Raw genomic sequence first — 24,252 nt, forward strand, 5'->3', positions numbered from 1 at the left:
CAAAATACCCAGCAAGTAAAAAAAAGCCGATTTGAAACGCGACAAAAGTTGAACAAGATTGTTGTTTTTCTTTCCGGACAGTCAAACAGCCAGTGGTGCCAAATTTGAAGATTTTTCAAAATATGGATATTTATTATTTTTCTGTGTTAAATATAAATTTGCATGCAAATGCACAAATAAAAAATATAATTCTCTTTATGGTCATAATCAGGTTGAATTTTGTTTTTCATTGATAAAAAATAACTGGTATCTGGTATCAAGAGGGGTTGGTTTATTATCTTGAACTGCATTCTGTCAATATCCAGCCGGAATGGATATAATGAAGTGCATGATGGTCTAACCAACGTCTCATGATCGCTTACTATTCTACGCTGCCTATTCTAAACTTTAAAATTTTCCTTCTCCAAACTATCTCTAATTTTCATTTCCAGCGTCAGCTCCCCGAGCTATTTAAACGCAAAAAAAACAAGCTTACAGAGATCAGAGAAGCTGTAAAGCTGTTTTTGGATAGCATTTCAACAAGTTGTAAATGATTATGGTTTCTTGGGTGTCTCTGCATAACTACTGTTGAAACTAGTTAATTCCAAAATTACCGTTATATAACTCCAATAAAGATGTATCATAGTATCATTTATTATGTTGCTTTCAAGTTCAATTATTGTTGTTGAAACACCTTTGAATCGTATCAGAGAAGCAATAAAAAGATATTTTCATTGATGTGTACTGATTTTTGTGCAAACCATCTGGCATCTCTGACCGGCTTTTCGTTGATTTTGGACGTATGTTTGACAGAAGGAATGAACGGTATGAGTAATGGTTCGAGATCATTTTTACGGTTTACTTTCATATATGAACGTTAATGTTTCGTTCTTATAGTTGTCGAAGTAAAGTTCAACAGAACAGCTGCGTTTACAGAGACAATCACTTTTTCAGAAGCCGTTGATGTATGGTATAGACTATTTGAAATATAGTTTTTTAGTATGCGGGATGTGCGGCGGAATGAAAACTAGAGAGAAATTTATTTTATAGAATTTGAAAGAAAGGTGGATAGACAGGCATTAGTGCGCCAATAGGAGAAAGCTTGATAGGTGTTGAAATTTTAGGCTAGAGGGCATGTTGATGAAAAGCTCCCATGAATTGCTCCCGCCTTTGCTCTGCATTAGCTAACTATACATGAGAAACCCAGAAAGAGAATTCCCATGTATAGCGAGCCCAATGGTTTGAGAGCGTGTTTTCACGCACACTTCAAACGAGCAAAAACGTAGCAACCCATGGGCCTACTGAGCTTTCCTTATGCGAGAACAACATCAACATGCCCTCTAGCCTAAAATTTCAACACCTATCAAGCTTTCTCCTATTGGCGCACTAATGCCTGTCTATCCACCTTTCTTTCAAATTCTATAAAATAAATTTCTCTCTAGTTTTCATTCCGCCGCACATGCCATTAAAATTATAATCATACAAATTACGGCGATTAAAATCATATAACAAACAATCATTGGCAAAAAGAAAAAATACAACAAGAAAAATACGGTTCAAAAAATTGACACTTGGCCAAAAAGTTAGAACGCGGAATAGATAAAATGTGAAATGCGAAAAAAAATCGACAAGTAGCAACTATTCGCAGCGAATCTGAAATAATGGCAACGTCGATAGAACTGTTCTCGCATAAGGAAAGCTCAGTAGGCCCATGGGTTGCTACGTTTTTGCTCGTTTGAAGTGTGCGTGAAAACACGCTCTCAAACCATTGGGCTCGCTATACATGGGAATTCTCTTTCTGGGTTTCTCATGTATAGTTAGCTAATGCAGAGCAAAGGCGGGAGCAATTCATGGGAGCTTTTCATCAACATGCCCTCTAGCCTAAAATTTCAACACCTATCAAGCTTTCTCCTATTGGCGCACTAATGCCTGTCTATCCACCTTTCTTTCAAATTCTATAAAATAAATTTCTCTCTAGTTTTCATTCCGCCGCACATGCCATTAAAATTATAATCATACAAATTACGGCGATTAAAATCATATAACAAACGATATCAAAGATTGTATAAGAGGTTTAGCTTTTTGGCAATAATTGCGATGTTATGATCGTCCAATATTTTTGCAATTTTTACTTAACAATGAATTCAGAAGTGCATCTGGAAAGTGCTTGGCAATTGACTTTCATACAAACTGTTTATGACATATTCCAAGTTGAAAGCGAAACGGAGTTCGTATGGGATCAGCTAGTATGAAAATAAAAATGTGGATGAACTTCTCCAATAGAATACATATTTTAGTACTGTTAGGTGATTTGTATGAGCAGACATACATATGTGAACGTATGCTTTCCTTAGTAAAATTTGGGAAACTGATACAAAAAAAATTTTAAAATATTTTATAAACCTTTTTGTCTATGAACTTAAATTTTCAGTTTTTTTTTATTCTAGAGTTCGAATTCGAATTTTCAGAAGAGTATTGATAGAGCCCCACAATAGACACCGAAGAGTCTTAAGAGAGTCTTGAAAGAGTCTTAATTTATGTCTCTAAAGAGTTTGAAGTTAGTTTCAAAACAACATTGGAGGATTTAAAAGAAAGTCGAAAAAATCTCCAAAGAATGGGCTCCCATGAGTTTTAATCTTTTCTGCGAAAGATCAAAAAGAGTCTTAAAAATTTCTAAAATAGTCTCATAATTTCCTAAAAGGGTCTCAGGCAGTCGTAAAAGTGTCTCCAAAATACCAGAAAGTGTCTCTATAGTCCTGAAAGAACTGTAAAAGAGTGTCAGAAAAGCTTTGAAACAGCCTCAAAACAGTCATCTTCTTTCTTCTTCTTTCTACTTTTTGACTGCGCACTAATTTCCAGGCCAGCCCAAGGGGGAAGGGCTAGTGGCAGAGACTAAATAGACCTCAGAACAGTCAGAAAAAGTCTTTAAAAAATTTAAGAGAGTTTCTGAATTGTCTTTTATAGAATCAAAATAGTCTGGAAATAGCTTTGTGTCTCAGTCTCAACAAGTCTTAAAAAGTATAGATGCATTTAAAAACAGTCTCAGACCAATCTCACGAGTCCTGAAAAAGCCCTCAATGAGTTTGGAGTAAGGTTCAAAAGTATCTGAAGAATACTGAAAAAGCGTCTATTGTGTTTTCAAAGCCAAGTTTCAAGGTTGTTCTTGGAACAGTCTAGAAAGAGTGTCGAATCAATCTTAAAATAGTTTTGATAGGCTCTCAAAAGAGACTCAAACAAATCTCGAAAGATTTTGAAGAGAACCTCAGAAAAGTTTCATATGTGTCTTTTTTCAATTTAAGAAACTATTTTGCATTTCTGATTTATGACTGGATAACTTTTTTTGTAGTCTTAATGTTTATTCAAATTTCTGAAGTAACTATGGTATAGCACTATCGAAGATTATCAAACAAGCACGATCGTAAGATTGGTAGGATCATCAGTTATCATATTTTTGAATTGGCTTTTGTTAATAAAAAAAGGAAGATTATCCATGTATTTGTGCGGAATTGAGCCTAGCAAACATTTTTGTAGACATATTTCTCAACAAACTTTTTTATACGTTTCATATACATCATAGAATCTTCGTATGAAACTCGAAAAAAAAAATTTACCTATCAAAATGTGGCAATATACATACATATTTTAAACTTCTGGCTTAAGCGATAAGAATTATACAAACTGGACAGTAATCAACACCTTATTCGTACAACCTGAAAGTATGATAAAGTGCGCAAGTTTTGTTCACAATGCATGCAAACCGTTGCCAGCGACAATATTTCCTGCTTCTTATATTGGACAATTTAAGAGAAGATTTTTGGCAATCTGGCAGCACTGCTTATCGCAGAGAGAACAACAAGGTTGTTTTCTCTTTTGAGTCCCGCGCGAGAGAACAAATTTGCAAACATGGCAGACTTTTTATCATATCCGATTTATACCGACTTTAAATAACCATTTTTACGTTCATTTACTTTTTTGGTACGAATTGCGATTCACATTAACATAGTTAACAATTTGAGCTATCATTTCTAATGCGACTTTATGTTTGTTGGAAGGCCTTTATCTTTACAGTGGCTGTCCTTCCATTCCTTAAACACTTCTAGCCAGGTCTAATTTTTAAAAAAAAACACGTTTGAAAAGTTAGGTTAATATGAGTAGCCAATAAGGCTGTCTATTAAAACTTGTCAGAATATTGACGTAAAAATTTGATTGAATAAGCCGGACTCGTTCAAAAACATTGAATATTTAATTTATTTTCTGATTTTATTTTGTTTCTCATGCTAAATCTTCTTATAGTATGCTGAAGCCACTTAACACTTGAATTTTATAGAGATTTGCGTTTACAACAATATATTGCACGTAGATGTTTTTTGTTATCAGTGATCCAAAATTTGCGTTTGTTGTGTTTTTATTTCAAACAGATAGATATATTTTTGCAATTTTTCTTCATTTTTCAATGTTTGAAGGGTGGGAAAAATCTTTCAGATTTGCTTCTATTAAAAAAAGTGTCTACTTTCTATTGAAAATTTAGTTGATTTTTTTCCGATTTTTGTTCTCGTGACCTCCCTTAGTGCAACACCGAGTCATTATGAGTTGATTTTTCTGTGTTATTTTTTTGCTACAATGATCATAAGGTTTGACAGTTCTGTGCGCTAGTGGCGATTCCCCTAGGAAAATTTGCTTTATCCATTGGAATGTCTCTATCACGGACATCAAAGTCCTCGGAGGTTTAAGAATTTTGTTGGCAGCGTTGCCAGATTGTGAACCGCTCAAATCAGGGGGTTTGTATTGTACTTTGTGTAAATTGTACTGTTTTTTTTTTTTGGTCGTCAGGTAGATGTAGTGGCCGGACATTCCTTTAACGGTCCTTTCATTTTATATCTTAACACCGTATTACTTTTTTTGTATACGTCGATCTACGTGAAAACTCTTTACTCAATTGACGAATCTTTCCACTTTTCCCAATTCGCTCGCGAGGACGAATTCACACACGCACATTCAGTATACTGTGACATTTTCGCTTAATATGGTTCACACCAATACAAACTTAGTATACTGTGATATTTTAACTATCGTTCACACCAGTAGGAATGCATCCTGTATCCGGATACACGTTTATGCTTATCTGAAATTAGTTGTCTGAGACATTTTACCATTCTGTCTCAATTCGATTATCCGTAGAAAATCTGTAGGAAACGCTGAAATTCCGTTGATTTCAAGTATTAATCAGTAGATCCTTAGAAGTGCTGAATTCTGAAAGAGTTTGAACCGAAACAGAAAAATCTGAACAGACGAAAATGTATAAACCGTGGAAAACTCTTCAAATCAAGGCTTTGATGAAGTAGTTGTTCGATGCGCAACCAGTTAACAGAAGTAAGAAGGTTTTAAAAAATCAGGACACATGTTATTAGTGATGGAAAAATCACATTGTTGGTGTAGATGGTACTTGTCTTTGCCCTTTGAATCTAACAAAACTTTCAAAAACCTCTCTTTATTTTTTTTAAATTTTAATTCAGAATTTTAAAAGTTTTCGATCTTTAAATAAGCAAATAGGAGAATAAAATCAATCAAGAGAAAGCGGACGCACGGAAATGCACTCTGCAAAATGGAAAAAAAGGAGGTAAAAATCAATGACTCACATTCAGATCAAATCCGCACTGCAGCACTAGACTAGACGACTTGATGCAGTTTAATGAAAACACAATGACACCGTCTGGTTTTAGTCACTTCCTGTCCAGGGTTTTAATAACAAAAAAATGTTTTAAACTAAACAAAAACAAAACAAAAGTCCACCGAAACCAATTTTCTTCCGGTAAAAAAAAAAATCACTCGAGAAGCGGTGCGATTCTTCTCATATCACGCAAAATTCAAATTGGACACTTTTAATCGATTTCCGCGTTTGTCACTTGTTTTTTTTCACTGCTAGTCTTCTACCGTTTAAAATGAAGCCGTTTGTTGTTTACCATCTGGCTAGCCAAGCAAGACTGAGGAGCAAAACGCCGTCGCCTAGCGCTTTTTTCGGAAAACTATCTCCATCGAACGCGAACAGGCACAAAACCACCGTATCGAAGTGAGAAATATCAACAACGACAAAAAAAGAGGCACAAAAAGCTAGAAACGGTTCTCGGCGCAGATTCTTGCTTTAGCTTGGCTAGCCCGGCTCTTCACCATTTCCTTGCTTTGTCCGACTTTCAGCGTGGGGTGGTATCGTTCGGATGTAAACAAATCATCTGTTCGCTCAATACCGGTGTTGGGTGGGACGGAATGATAAAAACAAAACAGAACCGAGTGAAAACAAACCACTTTGCTGAGAGAGAACCGAATTTCGGAGAGCCCGCTTGAGAGAATCCCGCAATTTTTCTCTTCTATTGGAGCCTGTCATCTGTCGGTAAATAGCGAAACCTTATGTTTCAGTCTGACTAGTTGTGTTTATTGCTATCACATTTCAACAGTGTGTAAAAATAATCCTGCCTTATTGACTAACAATACTACAAAATGCTAAAATTCCTTGTAGTCCCATTGTACGGGTAGGTTCCACCCAGAATGTATCTCCAGTACCCAAAGTGCTGTATCCGGTAGGTTCCTTCCTCAGTCTCCGGTCCCGTTTCCCACTCGAACTCGACGTCGCTATACGCCACTAGGGTCGATTTCCGAATCCAGCGAAACTTCGTCTCCCAACTGGCATCATTGGCCACCACCTTCCATTGACCCTGGTCATCCAACTTTTCCACCGTGAAGTAACTCTTCTCGTGCATCAGATTGTTTCTTGGGTTGCCGGCCACAAAAACGGCCTTCACAGTATCCCCTTTCTCGTAGATTTCCTTGGGTTGTTCCTGAATGTCTCCAAAGTACATTCGGAATGGATGCCCATCGAAAACTACTCCGGTAGAGAGCGTTATCTGTTTGTAATCCTCAAAGGGAGGTTCCGGCCCTTCATCGGGCAACTTCACTCCACTTACAATTGCTTCCATCAGCTTCCGGAAGTGATGCAAGTAGATCGTCAAGGTGTGAGGTCCGTATAAAGTTGACGCTCCCTCATACCTCTGAATAGCGTATTCTTCGGGAGTAGCCACATAACTTGTATACATGTTCGACAAACCGGCGATCACGACCTGAACCCTTTTTCCACCAGCTTGTAAGGAAGTTTCCTCAATGGCCTCTCTCAACCTCCTACCCGACATCGTTGTAAACTCCGCAGGAACCGCAGCTATCACAAATGATCCCACTTGCAGGACCTGCACCGGAACAATCTTCGGTTGCGTCTCGTAGCTGAATGTTGTCCTCCCACTTGCAATCAATATGGGTTTCGGAGCATGACAAGCGATGTCCTCATCCGTTGGAACCGCTATAAAATCCCTAGCTGCATTCCAAAAAGCCGTATCCTTCAGCATCGCCTGCCGGAAATCAAAGGCCCCCGGACCATCTGTGGTACCCGCTGCAAAACTATACCCCATGGCCGGGAAACATCCTCTAACGGATTCCGTTTGTCCAGACGTTCGGTTGAAGTAAGGAACCTCCGTCTTAGTCATGTCGATGAACTGATGGGCGTAGCCAATCGGCCCTCGGATTTCCCGACCTCCTCGGGATTTGAGCAGTTCCTAAGATAAAAGCAAAATTAATAAAACGCTATTCAATTTTCGATTATGTTAAACTTACCGAAGCCGCCGCATGAATCCTCCTCCCAATGATCCGGGTACTCTCGAACATATCCTTTCCCGGGCCGGAAGCGATGCAAAGACCCTGTCCACTGGGACAGGAAGACGTCAACAGGTCACATGGTAGTCCCGATCGCTGACACTTAGGTCCCATTATATTCGGCGATACATCCCCTAAATTCGACGCTGCAACAGCCCCTACAAACGCCCCCTTCCCGGGCAAACTCCCTGGATCCATCTCCTGCTCGATCAAGATCGAGGCGTACCCAACATTGTCACTCGATACGTAGCAATTGGTCTTGTTCATAGACGTCGGATGAATGGCGAACCAATTAACTGCTCCAAAAATCTCCCCTGTTCCCGGATCCTCAAATCTCAGCTGAACCAACTTCTTATCGGTATAATCCTTATATCGAGCACGTTCTTCCTTCGGGTTATTCTCATAAGCGCTAGGACTCCGATTTATATTCGCTTCTTTAACCTCGATCTCCGATACGAAGATCCGACCATCTCTCATCCCCTCGTGAGCTCTCACAATGCTCAACGCGATCCCCTCCACGAGCGCATTAAAGTTCTGCGGTACAAATCCCAACGAAGCAATGTCATACAAAAACGACATCAAGAACCCCGAAGGAACGCTATGGCTATGAGTCCCGCTCATGACCACGTTGTCCATCCGATAAACATCTCCGTACCGTTTCTGTAGTAAATCTACCACATCTCGTTTCACCGCGTGGCCCATCATGCCCGCATCCGCGCTCACGAACACTACCCGCTCTTCGTGTTCGTCCTCGAAGATGAAGGCCCGGGAAAATTGACGCAGATGGATTCCGTGACCTCGTTGGCTGAACTCTGCGTAGCCCATCTGTTGAAGGAGAATACAGAAATCGTTGTTAGCTCATGGTTTTGATGCCATCAACAGTCCTTACAACTCAATACCGCTCAAAATAGCGTAGACAAACCAACAGTAGTGACAAATTACAACTTTGAAAATAAAATAAAAGCGCTAAGTGTAATTAACACAAAAAAAAAAGAAATGAACGATGTTTAAGTTTAACACTAATTTGTCAAATTTTAGAGTGTACACGAACAGGATAAGGGAAAAAATAGAGAAAAAGGTAGACAGTAAACTTTCACAAAAAGCACACAAAAACGATTCGATTGAAAGTATGATAAACCAATTTTTATATCTTTTGCATAATTTAGTTACAATAAAATAATTTTAGGATTCCCTGATGATGACGCTTATCAGCATCGAAACGTCGGACTTGAGACTCGTGACCTGAGATCTGAGACCTGAAACAAGAGACATAAGACTTGAGACATGAGACAAAAGACATGAGACTTGAGACCTGAGACATGAAAAATGAGACATGAGACATGATACATTTCACATGATACATGTGACATGAAACATAAGACCTGAGACTTGAGACCTGAGACCTGCGACCTGAGACCTAAGACAAGAGACCTGAGACAAGAGACGAGAGGAATGAGACATGAGACTTGAGATCTGAGTCATGAGACTTGAGACCTGAGACATGAGACTTGAGACCTGTGACAAAAGACATGAGACTTGAGACCTGAGACCTGAGACAGTCCTGAAGAAGCGAAAAATAATGGTAACGTTTTATCAAACAAAAACCGCTAAATTTCGGCACATGTTCCAAATCGAACCGTGACGAAAGCAAATTTTGCCCAATACTCATATCTTTGATTTTTTTTTTTATTTTTATCTTCAATTCCGGATTTTAAATGATAAATTCTTTTATTTGAATTGAGGTCTTCAGAGCCAAACGGGTATAAATGCATTGAACCCTTTTTCGAGGAAACACACGTAGCTTGTCGAAATTGATATTTTTGTTAGAACAAAAAATCGAATCGAATGATAGTTTGAGCCAAACCTACATATTTTAAAATATAAAGACACGATAGGCATTATTAACTCGAAATGTATTATTTTTGAAGTTTTGGAGGCTTTTATTATGAATATTCTGCTCTTAACTCAACTTATTATCTTAACATAATATTCAAAAGCCTTATTTCCAAGTTAAAGATTTTGATTACAAAGTAAAAATTTTGCAATCCGCTGAAAGATGTAAATATCATTTTAGAAATCTAAAAGAATCTAAAAATGCCTTGCTCTAAATAACCAAAAATAAAAATTCTTATTTCTCAATGATTGAAATTGGATCAATTTGAAGCTTTTCGATCCATAATCTAATTTTGAACAGAGGACTCTTATATCTCGAAATTCTGAAAAATGAATTTGAGTTCTGGATACCTAGAACAAAATTTTTAACATTATTGAAAATTGTCATGAATGTATGTAGATTTTGTCAATTTGTTTAGTTTTGTCAATTATGTCCTTTAAGCCAATTTTCGTCAATTTTGTCAATATGATAACATTGTCCAATATTGTTTTTTATTTTCAAATTCGCCTTTTTTACTCGTCTCAATATTTTTGAAGATTTTGTTATCTTTGCCTATTTTAATCATTTCCGTAATTTTTGTAATTTTTGTCATTTTTGTCATTTTTGTCATTTTTGTCATTTTTGTCATTTTTGTCATTTTTTGTCATTTTTTGTCATTTTTTGTCATTTTTTGTCATTTTTGTCATTTTTGTCATTTTTGTCATTTTTGTCATTTTTGTCATTTTTGTCATTTTTGTCATTTTTGTCATTTTTGTCATTTTTGTCATTATTGTCATTTTTGTCGTTTTTGTCATTTTTGTCATTTTTGTCATTTTTGTCATTTTTGTCATTTTTGTCATTTTTGTCATTTTTGTCATTTTTGTCATTTTTGTCATTTTTGTCATTTTTGTCATTTTTGTCATTTTTGTCATTTTTGTCATTTTTGTCATTTTTGTCATTTTTGTCATTTTTGTCATTTTTGTCATTTTTGTCATTTTTGTCATTTTTGTCATTTTTGTCATTTTTGTCATTTTTGTCATTTTTGTCATTTTTGTCATTTTTGTCATTTTTGTCATTTTTGTCATTTTTGTCATTTTTGTCATTTTTGTCATTTTTGTCATTTTTGTCATTTTTGTCATTTTTGTCATTTTTGTCATTTTTGTCATTTTTGTCATTTTTGTCATTTTTGTCATTTTTGTCATTTTTGTCATTTTTGTCATTTTTTGTCATTTTCGTCATTTTTGTCATTTTTGTCATTTTTGTCATTTTTGTCATTTTTGTCATTTTTGTCATTTTTGTCATTTTTGTCATTTTTGTCATTTTTGTCATTTTTGTCATTTTTGTCATTTTTGTCATTTTTGTCATTTCTGTCATTTTTGTCATTTTTGTCATTTTTGTCATTTTTGTCATTTTTGTCATTTTTGTCATTTTTGTCATTTTTGTCATTTTTGTCATTTTTGTCATTTTTGTCATTTTTGTCATTTTTGTCATTTTTGTCATTTTTGTCATTTTTGTCATTTTTGTCATTTTTGTCATTTTTGTCATTTTTGTCATTTTTGTCATTTTTGTCATTTTTGTCATTTTTGTCATTTTTGTCATTTTTGTCATTTTTGTCATTTTTGTCATTTTTGTCATTTTTGTCATTTTTGTCATTTTTGTCATTTTTGTCATTTTTGTCATTTTTGTCATTTTTGTCATTTTTGTCATTTTTGTCATTTTTGTCATTTTTGTCATTTTTTGTCATTTTTGTCATTTTTGTCATTTTTGTCATTTTTGTCATTTTTGTCATTTTTGTCATTTTTGTCATTTTTGTCATTTTTGTCATTTTTGTCATTTTTGTCATTTTTGTCATTTTTGTCATTTTTGTCATTTTTGTCATTTTTGTCATTTTTGTCATTTTTGTCATTTTTGTCATTATTGTCATTTTTTGTCATTTTTGTCATTTTTGTCATTTTTGTCATTTTTGTCATTTTTGTCATTTTTGTCATTTTTGTCATTTTTGTCATTTTTGTCATTTTTGTCATTTTTGTCATTTTTGTCATTTTTGTCATTTTTGTCATTTTTGTCATTTTTGTCATTTTTGTCATTTTTGTCATTTTTGTCATTTTTGTCATTTTTGTCATTTTTGTCATTTTTGTCATTTTTGTCATTTTTGTCATTTTTGTCATTTTTGTCATTTTTGTCATTTTTGTCATTTTTATCATTTTTTGTCACTTTTGTCATTTTTTGTCACTTTTGTCATTTTTGTCATTTTTGTCATTTTGGTCATTTTTGTCATTTTTGTCATTTTTGTCATTTTTGTCATTTTTGTCATTTTTGTCATTTTTGTCATTTTTGTCATTTTTGTCATTTTTGTAATTTTTGTCATTTTTGTCATTTTTGTCATTTTTGTCATTTTTGTCATTTTTGTCATTTTTGTCATTTTTGTCATTTTTGTCATTTTTGTCATTTTTGTCATTTTTGTCATTTTTGTCATTTTTGTCATTTTTGTCATTTTTGTCATTTTTGTCATTTTTGTCATTTTTGTCATTTTTGTCATTTTTGTCATTTTTGTCATTTTTGTCATTTTTGTCATTTTTGTCATTTTTGTCATTATTGTCATTTTTGTAATTTTTGTCATTTTTGTCATTTTTGTCATATTTGTCATTTTTGTCATTTTTGTCATTTTTGTCGTTTTCGTCATTTTTGTCATTTTTGTCATTTTTGTTATTTTTGTCATTTTTGTCATTTTTGTCATTTTTGTCATTTTTGTCATTTTTGTCATTTTTGTCATTTTAGTTATTTCTTTCGAAACGATCATTTCGATCGTTTTTATGATTTTTATGATTTTTATCATTTTATCATTAAGTCATTTTTGATATTTTTGTCACTTTTGATAATCTCGTCACTTCTATCAATTTTGCAAGTTTTGTCAAATAAGTTTATTTTGTCAAATGTGTAATTTTGTTGTCTTTTGGGGATTTTTTTCTAAGTTGGAAAATTTTTATGCAATGAATTTTAACTTATTTAGTCAATTCTTGTCACTTTGTCAAAATTTCAATTTTTCAATTAAGTGTTTTTTTCATTTTCATAAATCAGTATTAACAGTGTTTTTTTATTTTTGTTAATAATTCACATCTTGTCATTTATGCCTTTCTCTCAATTTGGCATATTCAGTTTGTCGTTTTCAACATTTTTGAATGATAATAATCATTTTGATCGTTTTTATAACTTTTATTATTTGATCATTAAGTCACTTTTGTTATTTTTGTCTTTTCTGTGAATTTGCATGTTTTTTTCAAATTTGTTAATTTTGTCAAATGTGTAAATTTGTTGTTTTTTGGAGATTTTTTTTTTAAGTTTGCAATTTTTTTTTTCAAATAATTACAATATATATCAATATTTATTTTGTAAATTTTTATCACAATGGTATATTTTGTAATTTTTTTCAAATTTTCAATTTTTCAATTATATGATCCTTTGTTATTTCATAAATCTTGCCTTTTGGTAAATATTGTAATTTTTTTTTTAATTTTTGGTAATCATTTGAATCTTGTTATTTATGCTTTTCTCTCATTTTTAACATATAAGTTTTTCTTTTTAAAACATTTCAATTTACCATTTTTGTCATTTTCATCATTCCAATCGTTTTTATATTTTTTTTAATTTTACTATTAAGTCACTTTTGTTATTTTGTTTATTTTTTCATATCTGTCAATTTTGCAATTATATCAAATTTGTAAATTTTGTCAAATATGTAAATTTGTTTTTTTTGGGATTTTTTTCCAGTTAGACAAATTTTTATACAATAAATTACAATTTATTACCATTTTATTTATTTTGTCAATTTTTATCACTTGCCATTTTTTTTTTCAAATTTTGATTTTTGCAAGAAATTGTTTGTCCCAGGAGATTCTTCATTCCTGGTTATGATTTGAAAGAGGCAATCGCAAATGCAAATTTGCAGGAGTTTTTAATCCACGTGTCTGAATTATTCTCGCCATTTGCAACAATAAATGAGATTAAGTAAAGATCTTTGTAAAATTCTTCAACTTTTTTTAAATTTAATTTTAAACGTAACTTTTTAATAAAAAAAAATCGTATATTTCATCTTTTTATTGTTGACAACATTCTGAACGCCATTGTTTTGTAATTGTGTACTCACTGCGCGCTATTTTTAATTCGTTTTCCGTCGTGTTTATCACCGTTTTAATCGTCCCTTTTGTGTCCTGTGAATCCATTTGCAACCGGTGCCGCCGTGTGTAGTGGAATCTTGCTCGAATTGGTGCCCCCGTGACGGATTTCCTCGCTGAAAGTTTTTGCGCCGCATTCTTTTCCACCGTTTATTTTGATCCGCTTTCAATAAGGCACAGATACGCCAAAAACAGACAGTGAACTGTGGAAAGAAACTTTCGCGTTTTTCGTGCACGGTTCCAGTAGCAAAATTTTTGGATACAAGACTGGCTCAAATGTCTTCCATCGTTATGGCCTGTGACAAATGCGCCAAGCCCACAAGCGATTCCGACAGCATCACTTGTCAAGGCTTTTGTATTCTGGCGTATCACTTCAAGTGCGCTGGACTTCTTACATCACACCTAAAATCCAGGGCAGACAACAAAAATCTGCTTTGGGTCTGTGATGCGTGCTGTAATCTTTTAAAGAATTCAGCGTTTCGTCGCACAATGGCTTGTTACGAATCTCTGATCCGGGATTTTAAGAAAAATCAAGCGAGCTTAGCTGCTGAAGTGAAGTCAGAATTAGCCGTGACTCACCGAAAATTGGACAAAATCATTAACGACCGTACCAATTTAAATCCATCCCCTCGCATGTCTGCCCGTTGGCCCAGCCTTGGCACCCCTACAAACAAGCGACGGCGGATCGAACCACCTACTCAAACCTCTTGTGTGGGTACTAAGAAAGTCACCGTTAAATCGATAGCCACCGTTGCACCGAGGGAGAAAAAATTTTGGGTCTATCTCGCAAGGTTGCAAAATACCGTCACAACTAAGGACATCGAAGAACTCGTCACGGAATGTCTCCAGTGCGAATCTGCCGAGGTTCACCTATTGGTACGGAAGGATGTCGACGTGAACTCGCTCAGGTATTTCGTTCAAGGTTGGAGTGGATCCCAAGCTCAAAGACGCTGCTCTTTCCCCTAGAACTTGGCCCGCTGGTATCCTGTTTAGAGAGTTTGAGGATCTTGGATCAAAAAACCCGTCGACACCTGTTGTCCCGTTTCCTCCAGCGGCCTCGCTCACTCCATCTTTAACTTCCGGGAGTTCTACACCACTGGTTGTACCACACCAATGATTGCTGACATCGAAAGTCCATCGTTTTTCGACAACGAGTCCCTCGAGACCTCAGCCCCATGTGCTTGCTACAATTTTATCGGATCTACTAGCCAATCTTTTTCGTCGTCAATTGCTTCTTCACCGGGGCGCAACGGTTTTAGCATTTTGGAGACCTCTAAGCCCTTCGACTCAGTCGCGCTGATTCCTGCCAGCGTCCTCAGTCGTCCCGGCCCTGAGTTCGTCTGTGGTGACGAGGCTCCCCAGATCGCCTCTACAGGCAAGTACCTTTCGAATTCAAGAACCAATCTCTCGCGTGATGAATTTCTACCAATTGTCAGATCCCTACAACGGTCCTTGGGTAGCTCTGTTTCTACCATTGACGCCTATCAACATGCTACGCAATTTCATTCCGACGGTCAATTTGCTACGTTTCGACCAGCCACTTCGACTTGGATTACATCACCGGGACGCACCGAGCTTGGCCTTTTGGGGACCTCCGAGCCCTTCGACTCAGTCGCGCCGTTTCCAGCCAGCGGCATCAGTCGTCCCGGCCCTGAGTTCGTCTGTGGTGATGAGGCTCCCCAGATCGCCTCTACAGGCAAGTACCTTTCGAACTCAAGATCCATTCCCTCGCGTGATGAATTTCCACCAATTGTCAGATCCCTACAACGATCCTCGGGTAGCTCTGCTTCAACCATTGACGCCTATCAACACGCTACGCTCGCTAACTCAACAAACATAGGGCTTTCATCACCGGGACGCAACGTATCAGGTCCAACGGAGACCCCTATTCCCTTCGACTCAGTCGCGCTGTTTCCCGTCAACGTCATCAGTCGTCCTGGCCCTGAGTTCGTCTGTGGCATAGGGGTTCTCCAGCCTGTGAGCTCAGGCAAGTATGGCCCTCCTAACCGTTTTCCTCCGCCTGATGGTTCCTCCCCTTCCAGCGTTCGAGGCTCTAGGTCTGCGATGGAATCATATGATTCACTCACCATGTACAACCAGAATGTCGGGGGTTTAAACTCCTGTATAGCAGATTATCTGCTCGCCAGCTCTTGTTCCTGCTACGACGTTGTCGCTTTCACGGAAACATGGCTGAACGACCGTACTATCTCGAGTCAGATATTTGGACCAGATTACGTTGTTTTTCGTTGTGACCGCAGTCCCCGTAATAGCAAGAAGAACACTGGGGGTGGAGTTTTAATTGCTGTTAAATCGCATCGATCTTGGCAACCGAAGACTCTACGTATGCGTGCTGTACCTGCCCCCTGATCGCACACGAGATGTCGCCCTGGCGGAGTCTCTTTCTCGCTGCATATCCAAAGTGAGTTCTCTCTGCGCCCCCGAAGACGATATTCTCGTCATTGGTGACTTCAATTTGCCCGGTTTGAAGTGGTGCTCCAACCATGGTAGCTTTTTGTACCCGGATCCTGTGCGCTCTACATTCTCGGCGCCTTCAAACATCATACTAGACTCCCTGAGTACGGCAACCTTGCGTCAAATTAACAGAGTTACTAACGAAAACGGCCGTATGTTGGATCTATGCTTTGCTAGCGATGGGTCTCGCGTTCCGACCATTGAATCGGCTCCTGCTCCGTTCGTTAAGGCAGTTCAGCATCATCCAGCTCTAATGGTTTCGCTCGAGGTCACCGGATTGCATGCTTCTGTCGAAAAATCAGCACCCTTCTATCTCGACTTCAAGAAAGCGGATTTCGATGCTATCTCCCATATCCTGGTCACCATCGACTGGGAATCTGAACTCAATCTATTGAATCCCAATGCTGCGGCCGAAACCTTTTCGCATATCTTAAATTACGTTATCGACCGCCACGTGCCAAAGCGAACGACTTCCGGGAATTTGCGGACTCCTTGGTTTACGATGGAACTGCGTCGACTGAAGACGGCGAAGAGATGTGCTCTTAGAAATTACCATAAGCTCAAATCCTCCCAAACTAAGGATGCATATCGAAGACTGAACTCCGCTTATAACAAAGCTAGTAAGCGTTGTTACCAAAATTATCTTTTTCGAGTACAACGTAACCTCAAGTCCAACCCAAAATCGTTCTGGAAGCATGTCAAAAGTCAGCGGAATGAACCTGGTATTCCAACTCAAATGTTTCTGGATGGCAACACTGCGAACTCTGATGGCGGAATCTGTGCTCTCTTTGCTAAAAAATTCTCGAGTACCTTTGCTACTGCTTCAACATCCCGAGAACACGTGGAGAATGCGGTTAGGAATGTTTCGCCACTCGGCTTCAGCATGAGCCCGATTGTGGTAGAGGAGGCGGTCATATCTAAAGCAGCGGCAAAGCTCAAAAATTCCCTCTCTACTGGCCCGGACGGCATACCATCTACCTTTTTAAAACGATTTATTCCTGTTTTACTGACACCTGTAAGACTCATCTTCCAAGCCTCTCTTGACAGAGCCACCTACCCTTCACTGTGGAAGGAAGCCTACATGTTTCCAGTCCATAAAAAGGGGGACCGAAGAGATATCAACAACTATAGAGGAATTTCTGCTTTATGTGCAATCTCCAAACTATTCGAATTAGTCGTCATGGATCCGATTTTCTCGTACTGTAAGCAAAATTTTTCAATCGATCAGCACGGTTTTATGCCCAAACACTCTACGACAACTAACCTGTTGACATTCACCTCCTATGTACACGAAAGTTTTGCTGCTAAGTCTCAAACTGACGCCATTTATACCGATTTGTCAGCAGCGTTTGATAAGGTGAACCACGATATCACCATTGGTAAGCTTGGGCGCTTAGGATTTTGCGGACCTTTACTTGGCTGGTTCCGCAGTTACTTAACTGGACGTAAATTGACAGTTCGCACTGGAGACACTCTCTCCAGCCAGTTCTCTGCTTCCTCTGGTGTGCCCCAAGGTAGTCACTTAGGACCGATTATCTTCTTAATCTATTTTAACGATGTGCTCACACTCCTTAACGGCCCGAAACTTTGTTATGCTGACGATCTTAAACTGTTTTACGCCATAAACGGTCAGGACGACATTGATTTTCTGCAAAACCAGTTTAATCTTTTCGCAAAGTGGTCCGACATCAACTGCCTGCCTTTGAATCGCAGTAAATGTGCAGTCATCAGTTTCTCACGAAGACGGCAGCCTTTTTGCGCGGAGTACTTCTTAGGAGATGAGTCCATTGCGCGGGTGGACCACATCAATGATTTGGGCGTAATACTCGACCGTAAGTTGGAATTCAAAACACATACGAACTACGTCGTCGATAAAGCTTCTAGAAGCCTTGGATTTTTATTCCGAGTGGCCAAGGAATTCAAGGACGTGTATTGCCTGAAGAGCCTGTATTGCAGCATAGTTCGATCCATCCTCGAATACGCCTCAGCTGTCTGGTGTCCTTACTACCAGAACGGTAATGAGCGGCTCGAGGCCATCCAGAGGCGCTTTTTGCGTTATGCCCTCAGACACCTTAACTGGCAAGACTTTTTCCACATGCCAAGCTACGAACATCGATGTCGTCTTATAGACATGGATACTCTTCAAGCCCGAAGAAATGCAACACGAGCTTCTTTTGTCGCCGATCTACTGACATCGCGTATCGATTGTCCTACGCTACTAGAAGCTATTCCTCTTAGTGTGAGACCTCATGGACTGAGAAACCAGGACCTTCAACTGTATGTTCCCATTCGATTGAACAACTATGGAGCCAATAGTGCATTCATCGGTGTGATGAAAACGTTCAACCGCTTTTCCGAACTCTTCGACTTCGACGATTCGCGGAATGTTTTTCGAAGAAGTGTTTTAAGATTATCAAGAAATCATTAATTAGATGTAAATTTTATGTAACTTTAACTTTAAGTCGTCATTTGGACCTATAATTGGTCCGTTGATTGAATAAACAATAAACAATATAAAATAATCCAGTATGTAGCTTAATTTTACAAATGATATGTGTTAGACAAAAAATTTCTAATTTCGTTTTAAAAGGTCCGGATTTTGCCCGGATTTATTCACTTGATTTGTAAAATCTAACAAAAATATCATATTCTCGTGTGAGCTTTCATTACGTCGTACGAAACATCTTAAGAAGTCACAGAAAACTGCTGCAAAATTTAACAAAAACAATTTTAAAATTTGTATTTCATTTATAGAATATGTTGTAAAAGTCACAAATATTCAAAATGGAAAGAAATTGCAACTAGTTTATGTCAGTTTTTGTAGTTTTTAGTAATAAAACTCTTTGTTTGCATTTTGTTTCATACGACGTAATGAAAGCTCATGCGAGTATTAAGTTAATATAATTAATAACAAAAAAAAATCAAATGTTTTCTTCTAGATTTTTTTCTGAATAATTCTGTGGGATCTCACAAATTTGCCCGGATATTGCCCAGATTTTTGGTTGAACATTTCGACCGACCGGATTTTTCTAGGTTTTTTGAAAAAAAAATTACTGGGATTCGTTCGGTCCAGATATGTATGCAAAAATTCTGGCACCTAATGATTTAAATAGATATGTAGTTAAGAAATTTGTTACTGAGGAACATGCAATTGACTTTAAAGTATGATACCGAAATGAAAAAATATATGTATGTGGATCGTCGACCAATATAATGTCCGTAAAAGCTGATCAGAGTGAAAATACATCAACTTTGATATTATTTAGTTAACTTTATCATAATTCCAGTTGATAAACACAGTAATATGAAGGTTGCAAATCAAAATCATCTGTGATATAACAATAAACACATGTGCGCGGTTATTTTCTGCGCTTAAAAACAGACCTGCCATATCAGACTGAGTCGATTTGGGGTCATTTTTGAATTTCTGAAACACTGGGGTCTAAAAAGGTTCGTTCTGATTCAAAACTCATCCATGATTTTTTGCAGAATTTTTAAGTAACGTTCATATGAGTAAATTTGAACTTTTAGGTTTGTATTAGAAAATTGAATATTTTGTGCTAAAAAGGCGAAAGATTTATTCGACAATTTTGTGCTGAAAAATCAACATAAATTTTGTTTCTTATGTGGAGCTGAGTCTGCTCATGATTTTAGTGCCAATTTATAAATTCTCATAAGGAAATTTTCCGCTGAACAACTTTTTTCAAGACCGTTCATTTATTGTTCATCAATTCTAAAAGACTTATCCCTGTTAAACAGCTAATAACTTTTTTGCCTTATAAGATACAAAGTTGAGGTCTTCAACAAAGTTTTTTTTTTGTCTTTATTAAAGAGGTTTTCAGCCACAGGCTTTCAACAAAGTTGTTCAGCGGAAAAATTCCTTATGAAAATTTATAAATTGGCACAAAAACCACTAGCAAGCTCGGCTTCACAGAAGAAACAAAATTTATGTTGATTTTTCAGTACATAATATTCAATTTTCCCATACAAACATAAAAATTCAAATTTACTCATGTAAACGATACTTAAAAATTCTGCAAAAAATCATGGATGAGTTTTGAGTTTGAGAAATTCAAAAATGACCCCAAATCGACTCGGCATACTGCCCTATAGTTCTTGGGTAGTGCATACTCCTTCATTAATTGTGGAAGCCTAATAAGAAAGTTCTAGATTGAGCCGCAAAACCAGCTAAACAAGTTCTGAAGAAACGTGACTTCGCTCCAAGACGACGACGCCTTCTAGAAGTTCTACAGCATGTAAACAACAACAAACCACCACCTGTGCTAAACCAGTTAGGGGTGGGCACATTTTTGAGAATCAACTTAATCCAGTGAGTTCAATCATATCCAATTTGCACTGAGTTTTGAAATAATATTTCGACATTTGTTCTAGATTTTTGGTTATGTTTCAAATTTGCTTCGTCCAAGTCTGATACCGTTTGGCATCGGTTGGACTTCTGAAATTAAAAAAAAAAATGGCAAATTTGTACTTACGAATCCAATCTCAACCGGAGGTCCGGTACAATCTGCCCTTCCGACGCCAATCCGATAGGTGGCATCGACCACCGTCGAGACGCTGAAAAGGGCCAACATGAGCACCAGGAAAATCGACGCCACATTCCACCGATGTCCACGACGACGCCATCGACTCTTGTTGTTGTTATTGTTCAACGTCTGCGTCGTCATCTGTCCGTTCTGATGCTGCTGTTTGTGCTGTGTTTTTCTACGTCGTCGTTGATGTTGTTGTTCTCAGTGACTCTCCCCAGTTGCGTACTCGTTACTATTCTAGGGACTGATTCTGCTTTGGGCCGCAAAATGCCTTCCGCGTTTCCTACCATTCATAAGATTTAGCTCAACTTGGCTGGCGTCTTCGTTGTTTTTGTTTTCCCCCCTTTTGGTTCGGTGTCGTTGTTTCTATTTGGCGACCCTGCAAAACTAGAAGAAAGAACAAATTTTATCAATTGTGAACAAACATAGAGAACCGGAGTCGGTGCGTTATCAGCAAACAAACATCAGCTGCATGCAAGTTAACCCTCGACTAATCAGCCTTCGCTGGTCAATGTTAGGTCATATCAGTAAAGAACTGCGATTCCAAATAATTTCCATTAAATATTGAACTGAGAACCCCAATTCATACAACGTTGCAGAAGGGGGATCAATGGATCAAATCGGAAATTTACAACAATTTGTTGTTGACAGATTTTTAATTCAACACAAAGTGTTAATCAAACAAAGAGATGGAGGAAAAAACGTGCTTGATTCTTGCTTTGTGAGAAAGAAAGAATCAACGCCGCATCACTGATAAGCTAAGATTAATCGGGTACACACCCCAAATTAGCATTCATTCTGCAAACGGTCGGCGTGGCGCGGCGATTCCTTATTGACGAGAGCTATAACTCGATGATGCCCAGATTAGATTAGATAGCCAAAGCCAAATTTCCAGGTCGATTCTGGACTTTTTTTTTGGCACTCTCCTCTGATGGCGATAACACTTGCCGACGATAAATTTGTCGTTCGGTATCGAAAACGACCTTTTATGTTGTGTAAATTTCGGGATTCCAACCACATTGACTACTGATTCGGAGTTTATTTCCTGAATTCTAAATATGCTGTCTGCCTTTTTCCCCAATAGATGAAAACATGACAAAGAGGCAGTCCCTTCTGTGAATACGGTTAATAACTATATCTTACCAAGATTGGATCTTTGATTATTACTCAAAGATTCCTCCCCTTTTTGAAGGTTCATCCTTAACTTTTGCATAACTTTTTTCAAATTCGAATAGCAATTATTGATTCAGTGAAATAATTTCATTTTAATACGAACCACACAACTAAATAGGTTATTTATAGGTTGTTACTTGAGTCTTATAAAAGTTATGGGGCTTATCAAGGCTAAAAAATATGTTTTTCAATTGTTGGTTTATGTCAATACGAGTTTGAAAATTTCTTCCAATCATTGTTCATAAGATTCAGTAAATGTTTGTGATGGATTAAGATTGAATAGTTTGTTAGAATTTCCAAATCTGAAATAACAGCGATTTTCTAAAATCTTAGAACTTAGAGATAAAACTTGAAATCTAATCTTAGTTCTAAGTGTTTCATGCATGTTTGCTTAATTTTGTAACAAGAAAAATTTTAAGAGCTTGGATAAGTTTCAATATCAGAGTTAAATTCTAAATGTTAAAAATAAAAACTTTATGTGGTTCTAATTACGATTTTTTTAAAACTATGTATGGATTCATATTTTCAACCCAAGTTTATTTGGAGCTGATATAACCCCCACGAGTGTTCGTGAGAACCAAACAATCTACAAATGAACAATTTCCAGTCCAATCCAGTTTAATGTCTATAACGGAAACAATTTTAATGAATGAAGAAACTCAAAACCAGGATTGAATTGTCATCAGAATTAATTCACAATTTCTTATCTAACGAATATTTGAGGAATTAAGATTAAAATTCCTGTGTTTCAAAATAGATCTTACAATTCAAATTGAAAAATGTAAGCAGATATTTCCTTTAATTACTCAATTAGGTAAAAAAGCTCATTTTGAATATTATAAAAACTCCATATTTTGTATATACAAGGCTAGATAAAGTGGTGGGAGTAATTGACCCAGGCCTCCTGGCCCAGGAAGGGGTGGGGGCCTCCAAGAAAAACAAAGTTTAACATCAATTTAATCTTAACGAAAAAAACCTAAAGTTTTCACTTTTCTTAAAAACACGAAAGCAGCGTTCAAATTGTTATTCAAACTCCCAAAAAAAAACAACTTAGATAAAGCTAGCTCGAAAAAAATGGATCGATTTGAGTTTTTTTTTTGTTTTTTGAGCCAGATCGTAGTTTGCTTTACTTGTTTATTTATATTTAAAACCCGTTCACACATGTTCGAATAAATCCGGGAAATCTTGAATGCCTACTAAACAATACTACATCACTATCTCTAATTTATTGAATGAAGAATATATTTTAGCAGTTCCCAGAAAATCAACCCAAATGTTTTGAATATGAAAGATTTTATCCATGTTTAGAAAATAAATACATCTAACAGTTTTAACAGCGCGTAAATTAACTTTTTGTTAAATTTGACAAAATTTAAAAAAAATTATAGTAATTTGAAAAAAAAAATATAGCCTTGGTATACAGTAGGGCTGCCAGAATTTTATTTGAAAACCTGACATAATCCGGGCATTTGGTATCAAAATTGACGCGGAAATGCGGGCAAATTTAGTCAAAACCCCAAAATTATTCAACAAAATCATAAAAAAAACGAAAAAAAAATTTAGCATAATTTATCGACAGATTGAAAATCTTTCTTTGGGCTTCCATAAAACCTTTAATGATTATTTTCATTAAACTTGCTCCAAAATTTCGTTTTGGAGGCACAAACAAAAAAAATTACCACACATTTAGATTGTTTTTGTTTGATTTGTCATTCAAGTGAATAAACCAGAGCAAAATCCGTCCATTTTTCAAAGAAATCCGAGCCAGACTGTTCCCAATTTTTGTATTAAATATCCGAATAAATCCTGGCAATCTGGCAACCTTAGTGCATAAGGAGTTTTCTCCAGAGGTTTCTAATATAGCGTCGAATGGAGAAGTTTTTCGACTTTAATTTTTGGGCACCACGTTCGCCATCTATAATGTAGACTATGATCTACCCTTTTTTTCCAAATCAAAGCTGTTATTGATAACATTTTCTGTTTGTTGAAGCATGATTTTTAAAATTGCTCCAAAAATTGAATTTGGTAGAAGTTATGACAAATTTAGCCGTTTGTCCTCCTTCGACACAAAAACAACAAATTTGACTCTTAATCACTCCACCAAAGATTTTGCGTATTGGCACCATTCCACATCCAGCCAAAACAGAGTATAAACTTTGAAGGATCTTTTAACGTGCTATGCACAGAAATCGTTCCCATTTAGAGGCAGTATTCTTTGTGAATTTAGCGAATCATCGTGTCAATCGTTATGAAACACCGACTGAATTGCAGCATCAACAGATCATCAGCCTCTTCAGATACTCGAGATGAAATTTTTCAATTTTTTCCTTTTTTATTTCCGGAA

The 24,252-nt window shown here is 36.6% G+C and overlaps 2 protein-coding genes across 4 annotated transcripts in view; both read right to left on the minus strand.

Annotated features, from left to right (window-relative positions):
* Positions 1 to 5,962, minus strand: part of LOC129738982 (neutral ceramidase) — an 80,137-nt gene extending 74,175 nt beyond the window's left edge. Inside the window, exon 1 of the mRNA XM_055730333.1 lies at positions 5,616 to 5,962. The gene's annotated coding sequence lies outside the window, so the exon portion shown is untranslated. The remainder of the gene's footprint in view (positions 1 to 5,615) is intronic.
* Positions 5,963 to 6,389: 427 nt separating this feature from the next.
* The window catches only part of LOC129739079 (neutral ceramidase-like), a 40,985-nt gene continuing 23,122 nt past the window's right edge, over positions 6,390 to 24,252 (minus strand). For all 3 annotated transcript variants that reach the window (XM_055730464.1, XM_055730465.1, XM_055730462.1), the window contains exons 2-4: positions 20,682 to 21,122; positions 7,633 to 8,496; positions 6,390 to 7,574 (exon numbers count right to left, since the gene is read on the minus strand). In XM_055730464.1, coding sequence (XP_055586439.1) covers positions 6,465 to 7,574; positions 7,633 to 8,496; positions 20,682 to 20,873 — 2,166 coding nt within the window. In that variant the 5' untranslated portion in view covers positions 20,874 to 21,122 and the 3' untranslated portion in view covers positions 6,390 to 6,464. The remainder of the gene's footprint in view (positions 7,575 to 7,632; positions 8,497 to 20,681; positions 21,123 to 24,252) is intronic.

The sequence above is a fragment of the Uranotaenia lowii genome, chromosome 1 (assembly GCF_029784155.1).
Source record: "Uranotaenia lowii strain MFRU-FL chromosome 1, ASM2978415v1, whole genome shotgun sequence".
NCBI classification, from domain to species: domain Eukaryota; kingdom Metazoa; phylum Arthropoda; class Insecta; order Diptera; family Culicidae; genus Uranotaenia; species Uranotaenia lowii.